Source organism: Fusarium graminearum, chromosome 2, assembly GCF_000240135.3.
Source record: "Fusarium graminearum PH-1 chromosome 2, whole genome shotgun sequence".
In the NCBI taxonomy this organism is placed as follows: Eukaryota; Fungi; Ascomycota; class Sordariomycetes; order Hypocreales; family Nectriaceae; genus Fusarium; species Fusarium graminearum.
This window is the reverse complement of record NC_026475.1, coordinates 4,543,067-4,564,541: the sequence shown is the minus strand read 5'-3', so window position 1 is coordinate 4,564,541 and position 21,475 is coordinate 4,543,067. Positions and strand designations below refer to the sequence as shown.

The window sequence follows — 21,475 nt, the reverse complement described above, 5'->3', positions numbered from 1 at the left end:
TATAGAGGGGGATGATTATAGACGTGAAATCAATATGAATACCCAAGCACATTCTATTTGTTGTAAAAATCAATCAATCTATTCATTATTCTAGTTCTTGGTGATGGTTCACGACGAGAGTTTCATGGTGTTTCTGTCGACCTCTACAGGTGGTCAATAGGGACAATAGCGCCATAAGTCCCTACAGTCCTCCACAAATCAGTAATTTCATTGGATGAAGACTTAGTTACACCACTGTGTGACTCAGAATTACCTTGTGGTTGACGATTACAGGGAACCAACATGCCCGTAGAGAACATGCCTGATCTAATCTCAAGCATATGCTTACACATATAGTCTAAGCAATATTCGTTACTTGAGTATACACGTACATAATTAAAACCAATAAAATATTCTGTTTCAAAAATAGTTCATCCGTCCACCTTAGTTGAGGCTCCTTGACGATCTGAGACTACTGTATCGACACATGCATGGGTCTCTTGGGCGCAAAGTTAGCCAAGTCTCGTTGATCTTCTTACCTACAGCTTCCCTAAACCTGGGGTAAAGCCAATGCTGGCTAGGGTCGTTTCTTGGCTTAGAGCTAGCGTCCTGTATTGCATCCAAAATCGGGCTGCCAAGTGCAGTTCTTTAGATACCGTACAGTGCCGCACTTCTTTTTGAAAGCACGCCATGTTTTGGATTGAAGGCTAGACCGATCGATATGAACAGGCACACGACAGTTAGTGATTGATTTGTCTAAATTCCACCATACCTACATCTGGTCAACACCACGAGTGTCTTGATGTTGAAGCCCAAATACTCCCACAGACACCAGAGTGCCTAATAGCCGTCACCCATTTCCCCTCGTTGACGTACACACATCCAACGCACAGCGACCCTACACGGAATTACATACAAACAATTCCTAAAAAGGTATTTGTTGGCTCGCCACTGTGGCTGCACGAGTGCGTGCTGCATCTCTGCCAGCTCTTTGCCGAGCTGAGCTATCAACGGTGCATGGTTCGAGCTATTCGTCCAATTGTCTTGATCGCAGAGACACCCTCACAGTGCTGATGCACCTCTATTCTGCGGATAAGCTGCCGGGTACAGTAGCTCTGATAACCACCAACGGACTCTGGCAAATAGCTACTTGAAGCAATGAGCGACACTGGTCACGGTACCTCTGTCTAGCTTATCTGTTAGCCATGTCGTTTACGACCACCACCTCCAATTTCCCCTCAAAGCTATCATGTTTGGCGCCGCCTCCCAATCATTGTCTTTGTTTTGGCTAGAGGCGGGCTGATCCTACACTGTCTCGTCATCGAGGTTGTGTCCCAGCTCGACTGGCGGCAACCTCCTTTGCAACTGCTCAACCACTCATCAACGACTCTTTGTATCGTGACCATCACACTGACGTCAATGGCCGTGGCGATCTAGAATCTAAGCCACGTTCGCTTGCCTCTTTGCGTAGTAATGGCACTTCCTAACCCTGACTAACTGTGCATCAAAGACTCGAGGACATTACTACGTACAAGCCTCAGTCGATGCTCTGCTACACCTCACCTTCCCAGAGCTAGCAGTCAGCAGGCGAAGCAAAGATTCAAGCTTTGCGGGGTAGATCATCCCATTGATACTTTCATGGGCAGTATATAAATACCCCATTATCGGACATATTCTCTTCCTCTCCCAGATACTTACATATCAACAACTTCACAAACTCGATACCATTTACCATATACCCCTTTACCTACCTCGAACCCTACATCCTGATTAAGCCGATCAGATCCCAAATCAAGAACAATGGAACAACAGCCAATCAACACCCAAGAGGCCACTACGCAGCCTTTGAACGAAACTCCCGTCGTTGGCTCTCCTCCTCAAGACCGCAGGGCAAGTGATGCAGCGTACGACCGAAGAATGAGTGATGAGTGGGGTAAGTACCAACCACCACCAACCTCTGAAGTGAACAACGAAGGCTGATCAATACAAGACGCATCAAAGGTCCCTCCCAGCCGCTTCCAGAAGCGCAAGGGATCCATCTATGCTACGCCCGGTTCCCGTGACGGCCACGTTGACAGGAATTACGCAGACAAGTACTGGAACAAGATGACCGAGAAGAATTGGGGTAGTAGTAGTAAATAAACTCCGAACGATGGAAACAAATGAATTTCGGACGGTGGTCCCAATGTGTAAGATGGAAACAGAGAAATGGAACTAAGGAAATAATTCGTCATGGGGGAACGAGCTACATATATGATTTGGCGCAATTCAATTAATCAAAATACCACCTGTGTTACCAATCATTCATCAATACCATCAATCTCAATAGCGTCGGGATTGGATGGAACGGCGGTTGTCGCTGTGTTTCCTCCTCCTACTGGGCCCGTACTGGCCGCGACAAATCCCTGTGGTGCTCTTGACTGCCTTTCCAATGCTGCCATGGCATCTGTAATCTCAGCGTCCTCGGCGCCCTCGGGTTGACGCTGGCTGCGCGCCAGAGCCTGGGAGGCAATAAAGTTGACGTCAGTGTTGTACTGCGCTTGTACACTTCGTTTAATGCGCAGCATTTCCTTGAAAGTGTCTTCGTTACCATGCTGTACTTCGAACTGCTCCCACTTCGTCCAGAAGTCAGGACTAGTTCGAGGATCGCAGAACTGCGACGCGTGGCCATAGATAGCGCGAGCCCGATCAATCTCGCCCAACCGCTTCTCCATATCTGCGAACTTAAGGCACATGTCCTTTGCTTCGACGTCGGGAAGAGCAGCGATGGCTCTCTCGTAGATTGGCCGGGTCGATGTCAAGCCAAAGTTGGAAGCAGATTTGGTAATATAAAAGTTAAACATATCGGCTCGATCTTCATCTGCGACGGCCCTTGTGGCCCGCTCGTAGATGCGCATGGCATGTCGCGCCAGGCCACGCTCCTCTTCTAGATTGCCATACATGAGGTAAATTGTCTTTGCGAATTTTGGAGGACAATCCTCCACGGCTTGCTCGAAGAGATCTCGAAGTCGTTCGATCCCAATCTTGCGATCGGCAGCTTTGGTAAGATAGAGATTCCAAAGCTCAAAGGCGACAGGGTAACTAAAGAGGTCCAAGCCGCGCTCATAGATCTTGAACGACTCTTCATAGTATTTATGCTCCTCGAGCAAGTTCGCATAGTTGACAACTGTTTGAGGTGTCGCGATTCGGAGCTCAAATATCCGCTCGTAAACCTTCTTAGTTTCATCCAGAGTTGAAACACTTTCGACAAGGTCGACGTAGAAACTCCAGAGTTTCCAGCTTTTGTGGACTCGCTGTTGTGGTGATAGAGTCTCATCGAAATAGTCAACGGTGGATCTCTTGGGCGCTTGAACTGCTTTTGCCATGATTCGAACAGCATCGTCGAAGTTCTCGTTCCGCAGCTCCATTTCCGCCCATTCAATCCACATGTCAGCGAGTTCTGCCACTGATTTGAAAGGGACTTTGATGGCCTTTTCCATGATAACACGAGCGTTCCTCAAATCACCTCCACGCTCATAGAACTTGGCATAATTAGTCCAGAGTTGGTGGAAAGCACCCACGGCTCGCTTTGGCTGAATGGCTGCAATGGCGTCTGTGTATGTCTGAGCAACCTCTTTCTTGTTATCGCCCCAGAGAGCGACACGTTTCTCCCATTCGGGCACATTGTTGGGGTTTTGGCGTAAAAGAACGTCGTTTAAGAGGAATGGACGCCTGTCCATTAGCTGTTCGAAACGCATCATCCGGATGTCCAGCTCGAAATCTGCGTTCTCATCTTCGACTCCCTTTTCAGCCCGTCCTGATGCAACTTCCATCAGGGCACCAATAATGGATTCCTCGAATTCGGTGTATGCCTCGAAAATCAGAGTAAAGTCTCGAACTGTCATGACGGTAGTGATGCCTTCCTCAAAGACATCACGCGCCCGTTCAAAGCTTCCCCTTCGAATCCAGTAAGTGGCGAGACCAGACCAGAGCTTCCCTCGCTGGTCAGCAAACCTGGAGATGCCACTTCGAATAATCCGCTCAGCGTCGATTCCTGTTTCATGTCCAGTTTCGATGTCGGCTGCATGCGCGACAAGCAGATCAACCATCTCACTCCAGAGTTCGTAGTGGCCCTTTCCGTGCTTGCTGTTGAATCTGGTGTTGTTGAGGACTTCGATAAACTTTAGCGCTGCCTCGGTATATAGACCATTTTGTACAAGAAGCTCAATAAAGTCTTCAGCATCTTCCGGATGCACCTGCATGTAGCGTCGCCAGATTTTTACGGCAGTTACCCCAGCAGCAGAGTTCGCAAAAGGCCTATAGATGGCCCATATTCGGTTGTGCTGTGTTATTGGGAGAGCTCGCAAGGCTCGGTCGAATACATGTCGTGTCAGGGTAACGAGTGGCTGCTTTGTCAAGAACCGAAGATACATCTCCCAAATTCGTGGCATCTTGTGGAGCAAGTTGAGAGCCTTTTCAAAAAGAGCGTTGACTTTGCGGTATTCTTTATCGAACAACGCTGAGTTCAGCTTTGTGACGTGCTTAACTCGAAATGATAGATACTAGCCAGTGTTAGAATCGGCGGTTGCGCATCAAATAAAAGATCAAAATCCTTCAACGTACCAACTTCCATAACTTGTATGATCGAGGTAACTGGGTGCATGCCCGCTCCATCACATATGCTTGCTCGAGTATCGAACCGTGCCGGGTTTTGAATTCGATGTAAGTCAGCCACGGCTTGACACTACCGGGGTCGCGAAGGATGTCTTGCTCGTAAACAGAGTCTTCATTGGACTAATTAATTTCACGGTCAGCTCATCCATGTTCCCAAAACTATACGCGTGTTTTAACACTTACCACGAGATGCAGCTGAGGCTGCCTGCACGCCCAGCTCAGGGCCGGAACGATTGGGGCCATGATGACTATATTTGTGGTGCGAGAAGGGTTATGAAAGACTCCCGCGGAAACAGAAATTAAGTCGGATCAGCGTGAACTGAACATCGTCGAGATCAGTGTAGAATGTCGAAGATGTCTTCAAAACTAGTCTTGCCGTCGCGGGCCACGGTCTGGCCGAGAGCGCAAATTGACCGCTCTACGAACCTTCCGTCTCGTGAGCGTCTCGGGTCGATAAAGGAAAGGTTGGCGTGGTGGCTCGGTATTTGCGACAGGCAAACGCGAATATGGTTGTATTTTTGCAAGGCCGCGATATGACCTGCTGGGTAGTTGGAATATGTATGATCCACTCGCCGAAGTGGGTCTCTAACTGCTTACGTTATTGGGATTCTATCCGTCCACCCAAGGTACGTAGCCGCCCAGTAGGCTCGGGCAGTAGCCCAGCAACTCTGATATGCAGTAGCTGGGGTGCTTACCAGTCTCATAGTGTCTCGGCCTTGTGACAATACCCAGCACGCTTTGACGCAACAGGAGCTTCTTCAACTTCGCCCACTTCACCCACACACCTAGCACAGAACACCACCTATCAATAATCAACATGTCGGGAGCTGCAGTGGGTTATATTGATCCTTCTACGATGGGTGGAATGCTAATATAGAGCTATCGCAGGATCGCGAGGCTGTCTTCCCAACCCGGCAGTCGCTGGGTATCATGAAGGCAAAGCTCAAGGGCGCAGAGATAGGTCACAGTCTGTTGAAAAGGAAGAGCGAGGCCCTGACGAAGTACGCAATTGACCCATTCCAACGCACGTTTATTTCTGCAGTACACTAATGACTTTGATGCAGACGATTCCGAGGTTCATAACCCCATCCCGCAGCTCTTGACTGCGAACCTGGAGTATTCCCAACTATACTGACACTTTTTGACACAGAGATCACCAAACGAATCGATGAAGCGAAACGAAAGATGGGAAGAGTAATGCAGATTGCAGCTTTCTCCTTGGCAGAGGTCACCTATGCCGTTGGTGGTGATATTGGCTATCAAGTACAGGAGTCCGCCAAGTCTGCTCGATTTCGAGTTCGCACAAAACAAGACAACGTCTCGGGTGTCTTGCTTCCGGCGTTCGAAAGCTATCTTACCGAAGGCAATAACGATTTCGGCCTGACAGGTCTGGGCAAGGGTGGACAGCAGGTTCAACGCTGCAGAGAGACATATGCCCGTGCCGTAGAAGCACTCGTTGAGCTTGCTAGCTTACAGACTGCATTTGTGATCCTTGATGAGGTCATCAAGGTAGTGAATAGGCGCGGTCAGTTCTTCCGGCATTGCCCAAAGTCAAGGATGCTAACGATTCTCAAGTTAACGCGATCGAACATGTTATCATACCAAGAACCGAGAACACCATCAAGTACATCAACTCTGAGCTAGACGAACTCGATCGCGAGGAATTCTACAGATTGAAGAAGGCATGATTGAACCACCGACTACCCAAGGTCATATTTCTAACAAACTCCAGGTCGCAAACAAGAAACAGCGCGACACAGCTGCAGCAGACGCCGAGATGAAGGCGCGCCGCGAGAAGGAGGCTGCGGCGCAAAGCGGACAAACATCTCAGAAGAACGATGATGCTCCTACAGACGTTCTTGGTGAGAATGACGACGAAGACGTCATCTTTTAAACGCTCAACACGCGGCCCAGTTGCTCAAAATCAGATGATCTCACATTGTTTCGTTCCCACGGTTACATTCAGTTCAGAAGCGAGTTAGATGCGACCCAGTAAATTAGATAAGGAATTATTAGGCTCTTGACACGACCTACATCATCCTGTGATAAGACAAACACCGTACCATTGCTGGCGTCCTCGCTAGTTCTATTGTCGCTGGTATGTGACCTTGATAGGCTTGTCGCCCAGGTTCAGACCAGCAGTGTTCTCCTTCGCAGTTATAGCTCCTTGCTCCGTCTCGTATTCTATAAAGGCAATACCACGACGAGTGGGAACCAGTCTGACCTCCCGGAGACCTTCGAAGCGTCCAAACACACTGGTCAAAGCCTCGATATCGTAATCTTCGGGGAGATTTTGAACGAAAAGAATCTTGTTGGGTGGTAGGAATTCGTCGAGAACACTGGTTGCTGCGGCTGCACTGGTAGACTTGAGGCCTGAGGACTTCGCAGCCTTCGCGGGTCTGTTGTCGGTCGCACCAGAAGCCCGTTTGTTGCTCTGTCTCTGCTCCTCTGCAGCTTCTTCTGCTTTGCGCTTATCTGTAGAAAGTAAATCAGCGACACATCCATGTTGATATGCGAAGAATTGCTCACCCTTTTCAGCCTGTCGGTGGCGCTTGTGGTTTTCAAGCTCTTCCTGGCTACCCGTAAGTTCGACAGTCTTGTCGCTTCGCGATCGTGCCAAGGCAAGCTTCATGGGCTTATCAAAAAGATCAAATCCATTAATCTCTTCAATAGCCTCTTGTGCGCTTTCAGCATTGTCATAGACAATGAAGGCCTGGCCTTTTGCGCGAAGGTTCTTCTTGGCGACAATGTCGACAACATTGCCAAACTCGGAGAAAATCGTTCTCAAGGCATCCACCAACGTTTCGAGCTTCACGCGCTCTTCGAGATTCTGAACGTAGACACTACAGATTGTTAGCTGAAGATCTCACACGTGGTGCCGGGTGTGCAATGACACGCACGTGGAAATTTGCGATTCAGATGCCATGATTGCGGCTTGTTTGTTGTATTGATGAGCTAGGGAGGAATGATTAGAAGGAGAAACGCGACTGGTAACTTTAGCTTTAGTTTAGACCAGGCACATATGAATTCAGATAAGATAAGAAGGTCGGTCACATGATCTTCTAGCATTATACCTTCCTGCTTATACCGTACTTAGGTTAGCGGTACAGTTGCTGAATGCTAACCTTAGTACTAAGATATATGTATGTACTAACAGCTAATAAATCAACAAAGAAGCTTCATCTTTGCTCACAAAACAACAGTTGCTTAGCAGTCATAATGTTTCTTTCTACCATTCGGTGATTCCGTACCTATTTCTAATTCTGCACCAGTAAGAAGCTGCCCCCGGGGTTGCCTGCATGAGTCAACCGCCTACGACGTAGTTGATTGCGGGTCCGTCATCGGAGGTCCCCTCTAAATTTTGCCCGCCAACCACCACAAGACATCCCTGCCCCGCCAATTCAACCCTTCACGAGTCACTCACTCTTGTGAACCTCAATTTATATCATTTTGATCAACAGGCAGGTCTTCAGCAATTGCAGCTTGCTGTTAATCAAGATGGCTCAAGCCAGTGGACAAGATCCCACCCGGATCTCAATCCTCGGAGAACCCAACATCATCGTTAATCATGGGCTGTGGCTGAACTTTGTCGTCGATGATCTACTTCAGAATATTGCAACGTCAACCTACGTCCTTATTACCGACACAAACCTCTTCAATTCCTACGTTCCTGCCTTCCAAAGTCGCTTTGAACATGCGTCTCAAGGAAAGGATACAAGGCTTCTCACATATACAATTCCTCCCGGCGAGGCTTCTAAGAGCCGTGACACCAAGGCCGAAATCGAAGACTGGATGCTTTCTCAACAATGCACTCGCGATACCGTCATTATAGCTCTGGGTGGTGGCGTAATGGGAGATATGATCGGTTACGTTGCAGCAACCTTCATGCGTGGTGTCCGCTTTGTCCAAGTACCCACCACCTTGCTCGCCATGGTCGACTCTTCCATCGGTGGAAAGACTGCCATTGATACACCAATGGGCAAAAATCTTGTCGGCGCTTTCTGGCAGCCAAAGCGTATTTACATCGACTTGACTTTCCTCGAGACTCTGCCGGTCCGTGAGTTCATCAATGGCATGGCTGAAGTGATTAAGACTGCCGCCATTTGGAACGAGACTGAGTTCAGTGTCCTCGAGGAATCAGCAGCCCACATCCTTGAATGTGTTCGTTCAAAAGGCGAGGGTCGACTTACCCCCATCAAAGATGTGCTGAAGCGAATTGTCATCGGTTCTGCTGGTGTCAAAGCAGAGGTCGTGTCCAGTGATGAACGAGAAGGCGGTCTTCGCAATCTTCTCAACTTCGGTCACTCCATTGGCCACGCATTCGAAGCTATTTTGACACCTCAACTTCTCCACGGCGAAGCTGTTGCCATTGGCATGGTGAAGGAAGCTGAGCTCGCCCGCTTTCTTGGTGTTCTGCGTCCAGGAGCTGTTGCAAGACTAGTCAAGTGCATTGCCAGTTACGACCTCCCGACCTCACTACAAGACAAGCGTGTCACTAAATTGACAGCTGGTAAGAAATGCCCCGTCGACGTTCTGTTGGAAAAGATGGGTGTCGATAAGAAGAACGACGGCAAGAAGAAGAAGATCGTCCTGCTGTCTGCCATTGGCAAGTGTCACGAGCCACGTGCCAGCGTCGTAGACGACAAGACAATCCGAACCATTCTATCATCGTCGGTTCAAGTGACACCTGGTGTCCCCAAGGACTTGGCCGTCACAGTTGCCCCGCCAGGCTCAAAAAGTATCTCCAACCGAGCTCTGGTCTTAGCAGCTCTTGGTTCGGGAACTTGTCGCATCAAGAACCTCCTTCATTCGGACGACACCCAGTACATGCTGTCAGCTATTCACCAACTTGGCGGTGCATCTTACTCCTGGCAAGACGCTGGAGAGGTCCTGGTTGTGGAAGGCAAAGGTGGCAATCTACAAGCTAGCAAAGAGCCTCTTTATTTGGGAAATGCCGGAACAGCATCCCGTTTCCTGACCACTGTCGTGGCTCTGGCCTCTCCTGGACAGGATGCGACCACCAATGTCCTGACCGGTAACGCGCGGATGAAGGTTCGTCCTATCGGTGCGTTGGTTGATGCTCTGCGCTCGAACGGCCTTGAGATTGAGTATCTTGGCAAAGAGAACAGTCTGCCTCTGCGGATCGATGCTGCTGGTGGTTTCAAGGGAGGCGACATCGAGCTTGCTGCAACCATTTCCTCCCAGTATGTCTCTTCCATTCTCATGGCCGCTCCTTATGCGAAGAACCCTGTCACACTGCGCCTCGTAGGAGGCAAGCCAATTTCTCAGCTTTACATTGATATGACTATTGCGATGATGGCATCCTTCGGTATTGACGTCGAGGTCTCCTCTAAGGAGCCCAATACCTACCATATCCCCAAGGGTGCTTACAAGAACCCTCCCGAGTATACGATCGAGAGTGACGCAAGCTCAGCGACTTACCCTCTGGCGGTCGCCGCCATCACTGGCACAAAGTGTACGATTCCCAACATTGGCTCGAAGTCTCTGCAGGGCGATGCTCGCTTTGCCGTCGATGTGTTGCGACCCATGGGTTGCTCTGTCGAGCAATCTGACTACTCTACAACTGTCACAGGACCAGCTCCTGGTCAACTCAAGGCTCTGGCCCATGTTGACATGGAACCCATGACAGATGCGTTTCTTACAGCATCCGTCTTGGCTGCAGTGGCTTCTGGCACAACTCAAATTACAGGCATCGCGAATCAACGGGTCAAGGAATGCAATCGTATCGCCGCTATGAAAGACCAGCTCGCGAAGTTCGGTGTGCAATGTAACGAGCTTGAAGACGGTATTGAAGTGATCGGAAAGGGCCAAGATGGCGGTGTCTCGACGCCAGAGGCCAGCATCCATTGTTACGACGACCACCGTGTTGCGATGAGCTTCAGCGTTCTGGCTGTTGCTTCACCAGGCCCCGTCATTGTCACTGAAAGAGAATGCGTCGGCAAGACATGGCCTGGATGGTGGGATATCCTGTTTCAAGTCTTCAAGGTTGACATGGTTGGCCACGAGTCACATGCTGACACCCATGACGAAGAGATTTCAGAGAAGACATTGGAAAGCTCCGTTTTCATCATTGGTATGAGAGGCGCTGGTAAAACTACTGCTGGTAACTGGATGGCTAAGATTCTTGGCTGGAAATTCATCGACCTAGACCAGGAGCTCGAGAGGAGAGCGGGATGCACCATCCCCGAAATGATTAGGGGTGACCGTGGGTGGGATGGTTTCCGCGCGGACGAGCTGGCTCTTTTGCGAGACGTTATGGAAAGGAACAAAACCGGGCACGTCTTTTCGTGCGGCGGTGGTCTTGTCGAAACCCCCGAGGCTAGAGAGCTGCTCAACAGCTACGGAGCAAATGGCGGCCATGTGCTGTTAGTTCATCGTGACACCGACCAAGTGGTTGAGTATCTCAACCGGGATAAGACTCGGCCAGCTTACACAAGCGAGATTCTACAAGTCTATCTACGCCGCAAGGACTTTTACAACGAGTGCAGCACCCACCTGTACTACAGCCCGCACTCCGAGTCATCTGGCCGTCAAAGCCATATTCCTCATGATTTCCGGCAATTCGTCCATTCTATCGCAGGCAAGACCACCCACTTCAAGGATGTCTTGGACAAGGACCACAGCTTCTTTGTATCTTTGACTGTGCCTGATGTGGACCAAGCTGTCAATCTTCTACCAGAGGTTGTAGTTGGCTCCGATGCAGTCGAACTCCGAGTAGATCTCCTCCAAGATCGTTCAATCGACTCCGTTATTCGTCAAGTTTCTACTCTCCGAGCGTCCGCAAAGAAACCTATCGTTTTCACTTTGCGAACCGAGTCGCAAGGTGGAAAGTTCCCTGACAGTGCTTACGATGAGGGTCTCGAACTCTACCGCTTGGCCGTACGGATGGGAATGGAGTACATCGACGTTGAAATGACTCTCCCAGACGAAATGATCAAGACTGTAACAGAGTCCCGTGGTTATTCACGCATCATTGCCTCGCATCATGACCCCAAGGGTACCATGTCATGGAAGAATGCCTCTTGGATTCAATACTACAACCGTGCTTTACAATACGGTGACATTATCAAACTTGTCGGTATTGCTCGTACTCCTGAAGATAACTTCGATCTAGCCAGATTCAAGTCCAGGATGCAGGAAGCGCAGAAGACACCCATGATTTCCATGAACATGGGCAAAGCAGGCAAGTTGAGCCGTGTGCTCAACCGCTTCCTGACACCAGTGTCCCACCCAGCTCTTCCCTTCAAGGCTGCACCTGGACAAATGTCTGCGGCTGAGATTCGTCAAGCTCTGGCATTACTGGGTGACTTGGAACCTCATAACTTCTACTTGTTCGGAAAGCCAATCTCAGCTTCACGATCACCTGCTCTCCACAACACTCTGTTCAAGCAGACTGGTCTGCCTCATCAGTATCACCGTCTTGAAACTGACAATATTGAGGACGTGCGTGATGTTCTTAAGTCTCCCGATTTTGGCGGCGCCTCAGTCACCATTCCTCTCAAGCTGGATATCATGGGCAAACTTGATGAGCTATCGGACGCAGCCCGCACCATTGGGGCTGTTAACACCGTGGTACCATTCGGTAAGCCCGACGATAACGGTTGTCGACGTCTCCTGGGAGACAACACCGACTGGAGGGGTATGGTCCACGCTCTCCGTCACGCTGGTATTCAAGGACAAGACACAGACAACAAGGGCGCTGCCATGGTGGTAGGCTCAGGGGGCACCACTCGAGCTGCTATTTTTGCGCTTCACTCATTAGGGTTCGGGCCAATCTACATTGCCGCTCGCAACCAGGAAAAGGCTGATGCGATTGCTGCGGACTTCCCGAAGGAGTATCAGCTTGAAGGTCTCAGTAGGGCTTCAGATGCTGAGAAGGTGTCAGAAAACTTGAAGGTCGTCATTAGCACTATTCCCGCTGATCGACCCATTGACCCAACTCTGCAAGAGCTAGTTGGTGCCGTTCTCAGCAGGCCAGCTCCTGCTGGAGAGCGCAGGGTCCTCCTCGAGATGGCATACAAGCCTAGCCATACCCCAATTATGCAGCTGGCAGATGATGCAGGCAACTGGACTACGATTCCAGGGCTCGAGGTGCTTTCATCTCAGGGCTGGTACCAGGTAAGCGAATCGTCATAGCTCTCAGCAAGTTTCACGCAACTAATCTTATCGTTTCAGTTTGAGTTGTGGACAGGCATTACCCCACTGTACAAGGACGCCCGCGCAGCTGTCCTAGGCGAGTAAGGATTTATGCTTGTCGATGACGACGCAAGGATATAATTTACAAGTAAACGCTTTCCATCCAAATCGGACCACCTAGACTCAGAGTGGACGAAAAATGACGGCGTTGCTGGTGGGGAAAAGGGAACCCGGGTTGGTAGTATAGAAAGAAATTGAGACAATATGTCAAACTGTTCACAAAAAAAGATTGTTGGTCGGTACGACGTCGTACGGCCTGAAATTGCTGCATTTGGCAAAGCTAGAGCGGGGGACCAAATCTCTCAATAGTGACGTTATTCAGACTATGCCGTGCCGCGAAGGAACATGTTGACCCCTCCCAGCCCTACCTACATTTGTATTTATGTACTATGCATTGCGTCAAGGGTGGGGAAAAAAACATTCTGAGCCATGAAACCCATTTGCACAACGCAAAACGAAACCTGCATTGGGCAGCTTCGTCATGTGAATAATAATGCAGTAATCGTACGAGGTGCGCTGTGCTTTGTTCGTGCGAATCCTGCAAGCGAGCCTGAACAGTACGGATAGGTAGAGTGCAATATACATAAAAGGGTTGGTAGAGAAACAGACAGGGTCGGCTGTTGTCATTAATGGTAGGTATCACAGCGCAAAACTACCCATCCACTCGAAATGCGGTGGACTCAATGCAAAATGCAAATGCGGTTATTTTCCAACGACGTCAGAAGGGGTACAATATTCTTCTCTCTCTTGTCACTTGTGTCCAGTACTTGCATCATGTCTCAGTCCGTCCCCTTACAAGATGATACTAGGTAGTGGGGACGTGAACTATGATGTTGATCAGCAGGTGGTCAAGTCGTAGCTTCAGCTCAATTCCATCATCGGCGCATATCAATGATCGTTTGGCATGGGTCAGATCTGCGATGCTAGCGCCGACCGTTAAACCACCTCTTGGATAGATTGCTACACATATTTTATGGGGGAGATTACTATGCTACCAATGACAACACAACTTGCATCATCGCAATGAAACAACAAGACTGATTGGTACCCTTGCAAAATGGCATGTCAGTCGCAGATGGACCCTTGATTTTCTTATTATATCATAGTTTTAAATGGTAAATTATGTAATTTGTTATTAGAGATCCGTTCTTAAATTACGAAGGTCAATAAACCGCTATTGGCTATTTCACGAGATGGCCTACTTGAATTAGCTATGTTTACTAAAGAATTAACAATACAAGAGTGCACTTAGAGACAAGATATGTTGGTAAAAATAAATTGATCGTAATATTCGTTATCAAAATACAACGCTATAGTCAACCGTAACGCTCCTTTTTATCTAGACCCTGTTCCGGTTTTCGCTCAAGTCTTTCCCAGTATTCCAATGATAAAATCCTGGCCAGCCAGACATCCTCCACAATAAACAGTTTATAACCACTCATAATATATAAAGAATCAATGATTCGTAATGTACAGGCAAGCAGTACGGACGTTGATCCGCTATCTTCCATTCGCTTCGATTAGACGTCAAACAAATAAAAGAATTAAAATCAGGGTTGTAGAAGTACACGGTGCAGTAGAGAAAGTACAAGATGGGTGGATGTATGGATGGTTGGTGAGTGGGTGGGTGAGTGCAACGACCAAGCGGTGCGTATCGTATCCATGACGGACGCCATGTCATCATCAGGGAGTATCGGGGAACCTCGCTGGTGGATGACTGAGACTTAGGCGGAGCCATGTGATGTCACAGTCATAATAAATGGATTGGTCGTGACGTCAGTCGAAAGGACCCTTCCTGCAGGAAGGACCCTGAGACCCACTTTCCCGCATTGGAGACCGGGCCCTTAATTAGCCAACCCGATTCGAGTGACTCGAAGCCTTGCGACGATCGGTCCACAAGCGCCAAGCCTTGTTTTGACGGTGGTCCACGTCATGTAGCATCATTCAACGCCGGATGCTTCTTCCGCCAATGAATCCGCCTGTCGATAGTTGTGTACTTGAAGCCATCTTCAGGGGTAGCATCGTGGGGAGGTATCGGGTGCAACTATGCTTGTTCAGGCACTAACAGCTCAAGCACCGGCTCGTCGTCGATGCTTGCCCGGAAGCTCCATGTCAGGATGGCACACCCGGTAATGTCTGGTGAGTGCGTCTGCACGGCTGAAGGTCTTCTCTTCGGTGCAGAGATCGCATCTCACCTTTTGCTTTCGAGCATTGTGGATGGTATCCTCGTGACGGGTCAGGTCGTACGGCCGAGAAAAAACGGTGCTACAGGGTTTTCCAGTGCTTGGGTTGATTCGATCACAACGATGGGGACCAGCCTGGGTGTTCACCAGTGCAGATGTCATGCCAATTTCGCGAGGGCGGGCAGGACCCATTGTCTGTGTCTGACGATGGCCCTCTCGCTTGTGCTTCTGAAGCTGCGCTGGTGTGTCGAATCGTAGAGTGCAGCCGTGATATGTGCAAGTGTACGTGCCACCATCGGCAGCAGTGTTGGTAGGGCGGGTTGCAGGAGTGGCGTTGCGCGACCCGTTTGAACTTGAGCCAGTTGAGCTCAGACGAGGAGGAGTGTCATGGCTGATTCGTGTTGGGTGCGCGATGAATGGGTATTGCTGTGGTACAGTGATACCAGGAGCTCCGTGAGGTGGAAGAAAGTTAAAATGGTTTTGGATATGTGTTTCGGGAATTGACTCCTGCGAGCTCATCATGGACTTGGGAAACTGGTCCATGCCGAAGCTGGAATCCTGAGGGAAGAGAGGGAAGTTGTTGTCACCCTCAGACTCGTTAAACTCCAGGATAGCATCCTTGGGGGAAATGGTCTTTGGTGTCTCGGGTTCCTGTTTCATATTCATCTGCTGCTGAATGAACTGCGCGTCTTGCTGAGCCTTTGTTTGCTCGCGCATGCGCTGAGCGCTGTTGAAAGGCAAGCTTTGGTTAAGGTTGTGGTTTCCGAAATCATGCGCAGGTGATAGTGCGTGAGGGGACCCGGTGCGGAAGGGCGATCTGTCCCGCGAAGTGCTAGAGGCTGGTGAATGGGCAGCGCTGAGGTGCTGTTTGTTGGCCGCAGTAAGTCGCTGGCTAAAGAGGTCGTTTGTGGGTGACACTGAGATTTGACTTTGAGAGGGAGGCGTAGATGTCACGGCGAAGTTAGGGCTGTAAAGCTCATCGACATAGGCATCCGTCATGGTTCTGTCGAGCTTTGGGGCGTTTGGAAAGCCTAGAAGAGTAGAGTGTGAGTCCATGTTTACAATCGATTCACAATAAAGGTTGCTACCTTTTCTCCTTCTCTCTGTGACATCGGTTTCGCCAACTGTAGGCGTGGCAGGTGAGTCACCTGCGATGGAACTCGCCACCGAGGCAGGATGCGAACGCGTGGAGCTGTTGCAAAATTCAGGAGCTTGCATCAATCGACTATCCATTCTGGGCTTGCCACTAGGTCCAGGAAGCGTGATCGGGTAGGCCATCTCAGGCATAGCAGAATGCTCGATCCCATCACAACTTTGATATGTTTGGTACGAAGGCATTGTCTTGGCTAATTGGTAGTGCGATGATGAATTGCTTTGGTCGTTGGTGTCTGTGATGGCAATATATGGGTGTGGCAATTGATGGCTGAAAGGAGAAGTAGGTCCTGCAGTAGATGATCCAAGTGATGACAAGGAGGATTCCCGCTGGTGAGCGCGGGACTGTCTTGGGGCCTGCTGGGGGAGTCCCCAGGCTTCGTTCTGCATGAGATTGGTGGGTAGTTGCTGGCTTAGAGCAGCAATCTCGTCGTCGTAGTTCGATCTAGGAATATCCGAGTAGGAAGCAGCGTTATATTCGGCGTGACAGTTGTGTGCGAAAGGATACTGCTGGTGGATATTGGAAGAGTTGTTCTGGAGTTGTCGTTGGAGTTGAAGTTGTTGCTGGTGTAGTCGGGGGATCGATAACATGGTGATGTTGGAAAGATAGATTGTGTTTAAGGTTGACAAGAAAGTGGCGAAAGGCGGGAAGGCTCGCCTTTTAATAAAGCAGGGTCCTTCGAACAAACTACCTGGAGTCTGTAGATGGAAACCAAAAGACAGATGATGGATCCTTCCTTGGCCGACTTGTGTACAGTACCTGGAGTACAATGGGGTCTTGGGTGCACCCCTCAGGCTTAGTCGAGACTAAAAGACCCTTGGGCCCACTCTATGATGCGCGGAGCAGGGTTAAACCGGGACTGTGTGAGTCTTACTGGCTGGCCGAGTCTCGGATGCTGGTCCAGAAAAAGAAACAAGCGTCCCAGACCATGTACCTCTGCTCAGGGGGGTACATCCTAAACGATCTTGGGTGATGGGCAAGAAGGTGGGGGGGTGTCCTCCTGGATGTGGTATGTAAAAGTCGTCAGGTTGCAAACTAATGGTGTGTGGACAATATCAGGCCAAAGACGTTTTCTTCGTTTTTCCCCTCCTACCGGCTAGGTCACCGGAGGGTTGGCAGCTACTACGTAGCGCATAATGGTATCCGGCAGCATAGTGTCTTTTTTCCTGATGAATGATGGCTGATTGATGATGAATGATGCCGATGATGTCCAGGATCCCCCATTCGATATGACTACCGCTGCTGATCTTGTCAATGCTTCACGTCGCTTCCGGGTACTTCTCGAAGCAAGCTGTTGCATTTGTCTTACTTCAGTACTTGATTCCACTGCGCCTTTTCAAGATATACTGATTTCAAATACATTACTCAACTCGCGAGACGAGCACATCTACAACAGTACACGAAGCGCGAGCCTTGGCTGCTCGGGTCCGAGGTTCCCTCCCCTAAACCCTCCCGCGGCAGACAAGCCCACCCGTTCAGTACCTTACCTATTGCATACAATACCGTACCTAGCAGATGCCGTAGCAAGGGTCAAGAATACGTATGTATTGTTTAGGTTTTCCCAAAGCCCAGGTCTCAGTGGAAGGACCAAGTCCAGCTTGGGTGGGAGCTGCAGGGCTCTGACGCCGATAGGGGCCCATCGGTGACGGTGCCCAATAGGCTATCCCAATGCCTTAGACCTCTGACGCTGCTATGGAAAATCTTAGCCTGCCCCAGCATACTCAAGTTTTTCTCGGCTTGTTGAGAGGTTCCACTGACGTAGTCTAGCCCCGCCGATCTTTTTGTCTGCCATCGCTCACTTCCAATGTCAGGGATACGTACCTGCCTACGTAGCTGCGTTTCCTGGCCCGTTTCAGCAATAGTTCAGCAGTTGCACCGCCACATATCATGCTTTGTAATCTATGCCACTCCATGATTCCGCCACACTCTATCTGAGTCTATCTTGGTATGCATGCACGGAACTACGGATGGACTCCAAATTTGTCATCACATGATGAGTCTTTGTCGTGGGTCACATGAGACTCATCGTCGTATGTCGATACATCCAGATGTACTGTACCGCGAAGCCAAGTAAACCAAGATGAACTGCCTGTTCTCGATCAGTCTAGTGAGCACGAGCCGAAAGCTAATAGCAGAAGAGGAACTTGTTCGATCTGCTTGTCGTATGACACGCCGGATGGGGTGACAAGGCACGTGTTTTGTTTCTCACATTGCTTCTAAATCTGCCAGTTCAGCACCTCGCATGCCTTTACCCTTTTTGCGGCCCTTCTCCCGTAATGGGTGGTTGCTGTCGGTAAAAGACAGGGAATCAAAGAAGAAATTTTCTTCAACTTACAGCTATCAATGGAAAATACCTAGTACAGTACTGTACAATAGACTCGCGACGCAGGAACCCACCATAGTTGCATTTTACTTGTAGCACACCCTACCAAGCAAATCAAGAACCATCTTGGTAGGACAAACGACAAATCTCGAGCTCTAAGGTGACAGTGTTCTCGGCCTGACCGACCCGCTACAGCTAACCGTACCAGTTGCCAGGTTCTGTCGGACTTGGCAAGACAGCCAATCATATATGAGGCGCCTCATCTGCTAAGCCACAACTATGGAGTGCATACTAGTCTTTTCCATTTTTAAGTTGGCCAGATCGATCTTTTACCCACAAGGGAAAGTCCTTGCTTGTCTTGTGCTACTCCGCGTGAGTAGAGTTCGGTGACGGACCACCCGAGAAGCAGTTTGATAGAGCTTTGTTTCATTTGGTTTTCGGACAAGATTTCTCGATACGGATAAGAAGAGGGAGCTTTCGCTACAACTAGCCCTTGATTGATAATAAGATTGGCCGCAGATGCATGCTTAACAGGCACTAAATCTGGTGATACAGGTACATACATACAAAATGGGTATAGGTAATCAATGATCATCCGGATGCTTGGTATCAGCACATACCAACGTGTATAATTCGATAGATATACACACCTCCTCCGGTAACAATGTTTATAAATCCGCTCTCATTCGGCCTGGGTAGATGAATTAGGCTCGGGTGACTCACCAGCATACGTACAGCGAAGCTGATGAATCACTCCGTCGGTATTCCGCTGTGCCAGGGTTGAACGGAGGTTCACGCAATGCTCAACACATGTACATGAATCTTGATTTGCCGGTCCGAGAGTGAGATCAGTGCTCGCATCGGATTCTGTTTATGCACAATGGCAGTGCTTTACGTGCTAAGCACTCCCTCCTGTCAATCAACTCCGCGGATAAGGCTGGAGGCCAACGGACCCGTAACGGCTGCGGCTCAAGCCGGACGATCCGCCACGTCTTGTTCGTGTCCAAGCTGTCTCAAGACGTCTAGTCCAACATTTCTATCTATCAATGAGGCCGTATTCTCTGGGTGAATCTGTATTGCTTAGCCATCGAGATTTGAGGCGCCAAATACCGATTATGATTCGTATATCTTTAAACTTATTAAGAACAGGTACGTTGTATTAGGAATCCTTGCCAGTTTCAGAACAGTAGCTGCACCGCCACAGCTCATGATGTACGGCTTTGAACTACGTGTTGCCATCACATGATGAGTCTATGTTACGTGACATGAGAATTGATTGACAAAGGCGCCGATTCGGCGTTTAGAAGCCTCGGCATCAAACTTGATATTTGTAAAGACTATTCTGAATGCCTGGTGCCGAAGGCCGCGCATGCCGGGGTACCAAGCCTGGGTATCAACTCCAGTGTCCAAGCTCCCCTACAACCTTCTTCGACTCTCGCAGAAGCACACTAAGTCTCAATTGTTCTCATCCCATCTAATAATTATGCGAGAATCGAACAGTATCAGAAAGCTTTATGGACTTGCCTCTCATCACACTTTCCACAGTAGTAAAACATTATCGTTCCTTCATCGGCACTTCTCAGCTGGAGGGCTGTATAACGCACCTCTTGCGCATTACAATTTGAGTTAGAGCATTTCTCAGCTATTATAATCCAGGTATTGAGTGATGCTATATTCTTTGCCATGTTGATCCGTGGCATTTTTCGTATCCCAACCGTATCTTTCGTGCTGGAGACGCTGATGATGCCTATCAAAGTATCTATCTGAGACGAGACAGTCCTTTAGTTACTATACGAAAAAGAACAATGATGCATATTACGCTTTTTTTTTCTTGCCATCCCGCAACAGTCACACTCAACCTCTGAGTTCTGTGCTTCTAGGATCAAGTTCCCGCACGGGCTACAGAATTACATAGGCGACACAATCAGAAGACGTGTCCATCTTGGTCAATGTCCAGTTGCTGTGGGACTTCTGTTTTTTTTTTTTCATTTTTAATTCTTAAGTGCTGACTTGCCTAGGAGAGATCAATTTGATTGACGATAACACCAATCAAAATTTAATAGCAGAAATTCACATCTGCAATTGCGTTGTTCATAGAATTTGCACGTAGAAACTGAACTTTGTTCAAGACAGCGATTTATGCTGTGACCTATACAGCAGCAGCAGCAGTAACAGCAGCAGAACTGTACGCTCAGTTGGACCCTTATCCTCAATCACCATGCCGAACACCATCAACAATTAATCATGCCTATGAAAGTTAGGTAATTTTGGATAGGTGCATAGTAGGAAGTTATCAGCTGATTCCTGTGTATTTAACATCTTGTAGAGTTAGGTATGCTACAGTGCTCACCAAGAAAAGCCCACCACTACGATTTAGGGTAAATGATAAACAATGCAAGAGTCTGCTTTGGATTGACATAAGTTGCCTAATTTTCTAATTTAATATCTTGTCCTCTTAACTACCAATTCTCACAATACGTCAAGCAGGTCGTATAAGCTGTGTATGTGTGTAAGTAGCTGCAGTCAGTTCCTCTCTTAGTAGCTACAAGGCTAGGCTACCAAAGGGTGTAAACAGGGCTGTTTAATTCTTCCCGAAAGAGCGAGACATTTCCCGGCCATAGATTAAACGTTCCACGAAAACTTCCATGCATTAGTTCTTACGGTTCCATCCTACTCTATCTCTATCTCTCCCGATATGGCTTGAGTTTACTACTGTTGGTTGGGACATTAGATCTCGTCTCCAAATTTCAGCTTTTCCGGTTCGGCCTCGCCGTGTGTAGGGGGTGTGTACCGTATGCAAGTCTACTGCTCGCGCTATGCCCAAAGGATATGCAAATACGGTAGTGACAAATCCACTGCCGGCTGCAACGGTCGGGCTGTGCATTCCCGACTAAAGACCATTATTTCCGTCGCACTCGGGTTTCGAGAGTTGTCCGAGTTTTGTGCCTCACTTTCTCTCTTGAAATC

The 21,475-nt window shown here is 49.0% G+C and overlaps 7 protein-coding genes across 7 annotated transcripts; 3 read left to right on the top strand and 4 right to left on the bottom strand.

The window, feature by feature from the left end:
• Positions 1–143: 143 nt before the first annotated feature.
• On the bottom strand, positions 144–671 carry FGSG_12279 (uncharacterized protein; the record flags this gene model as incomplete). Its single annotated transcript, XM_011323033.1, has 3 exons — positions 144–394; positions 519–588; positions 636–671. 3 exons carry the CDS (start codon positions 669–671, stop codon positions 144–146), a joined length of 357 nt encoding a protein of 118 aa, XP_011321335.1.
• Positions 672–1,779: 1,108 nt separating this feature from the next.
• Positions 1,780–2,135, top strand: FGSG_04283 (uncharacterized protein; the record flags this gene model as incomplete). The annotated part of the gene is made up of 2 exons (XM_011323032.1): positions 1,780–1,912; positions 1,970–2,135. 2 exons carry the CDS (start codon positions 1,780–1,782, stop codon positions 2,119–2,121), a joined length of 285 nt encoding a protein of 94 aa, XP_011321334.1. The 3' UTR covers positions 2,122–2,135.
• An 11-nt stretch (positions 2,136–2,146) lies between these two features.
• On the bottom strand, positions 2,147–4,968 carry FGSG_04284 (pre-mRNA-splicing factor syf-1). Its single transcript, XM_011323031.1, has 3 exons — positions 4,816–4,968; positions 4,582–4,752; positions 2,147–4,520 (listed from the first exon to the last, which is right to left on the bottom strand). The coding sequence occupies exons 1-3, from the start codon at positions 4,873–4,875 to the stop codon at positions 2,280–2,282; spliced, it is 2,472 nt and encodes an 823-aa protein (XP_011321333.1). The 5' UTR covers positions 4,876–4,968; the 3' UTR covers positions 2,147–2,279.
• A 444-nt stretch (positions 4,969–5,412) lies between these two features.
• Positions 5,413–6,643, top strand: FGSG_04285 (vacuolar ATP synthase subunit D). The gene is made up of 6 exons (XM_011323030.1): positions 5,413–5,464; positions 5,521–5,633; positions 5,697–5,707; positions 5,783–6,157; positions 6,208–6,314; positions 6,365–6,643. Exons 1-6 carry the CDS (start codon positions 5,450–5,452, stop codon positions 6,524–6,526), a joined length of 783 nt encoding a protein of 260 aa, XP_011321332.1. The 5' UTR covers positions 5,413–5,449; the 3' UTR covers positions 6,527–6,643.
• FGSG_04286 (uncharacterized protein) lies at positions 6,611–7,587 on the bottom strand. The gene is made up of 3 exons (XM_011323029.1): positions 7,533–7,587; positions 7,162–7,475; positions 6,611–7,107 (listed from the first exon to the last, which is right to left on the bottom strand). Exons 1-3 carry the CDS (start codon positions 7,556–7,558, stop codon positions 6,719–6,721), a joined length of 729 nt encoding a protein of 242 aa, XP_011321331.1. The 5' UTR covers positions 7,559–7,587; the 3' UTR covers positions 6,611–6,718.
• A 543-nt stretch (positions 7,588–8,130) lies between these two features.
• On the top strand, positions 8,131–13,094 carry FGSG_04287 (pentafunctional AROM polypeptide; the record flags this gene model as incomplete). The annotated part of the gene is made up of 2 exons (XM_011323028.1): positions 8,131–12,771; positions 12,829–13,094. The coding sequence occupies 2 exons, from the start codon at positions 8,131–8,133 to the stop codon at positions 12,892–12,894; spliced, it is 4,707 nt and encodes a 1,568-aa protein (XP_011321330.1). The 3' UTR covers positions 12,895–13,094.
• Positions 13,095–14,117: 1,023 nt separating this feature from the next.
• FGSG_04288 (uncharacterized protein) lies at positions 14,118–16,775 on the bottom strand (the record flags this gene model as incomplete). The annotated part of the gene is made up of 1 exon (XM_011323027.1): positions 14,118–16,775. The coding sequence occupies one exon, from the start codon at positions 16,773–16,775 to the stop codon at positions 14,919–14,921; it is 1,857 nt and encodes a 618-aa protein (XP_011321329.1). The 3' UTR covers positions 14,118–14,918.
• Positions 16,776–21,475: the final 4,700 nt, after the last annotated feature.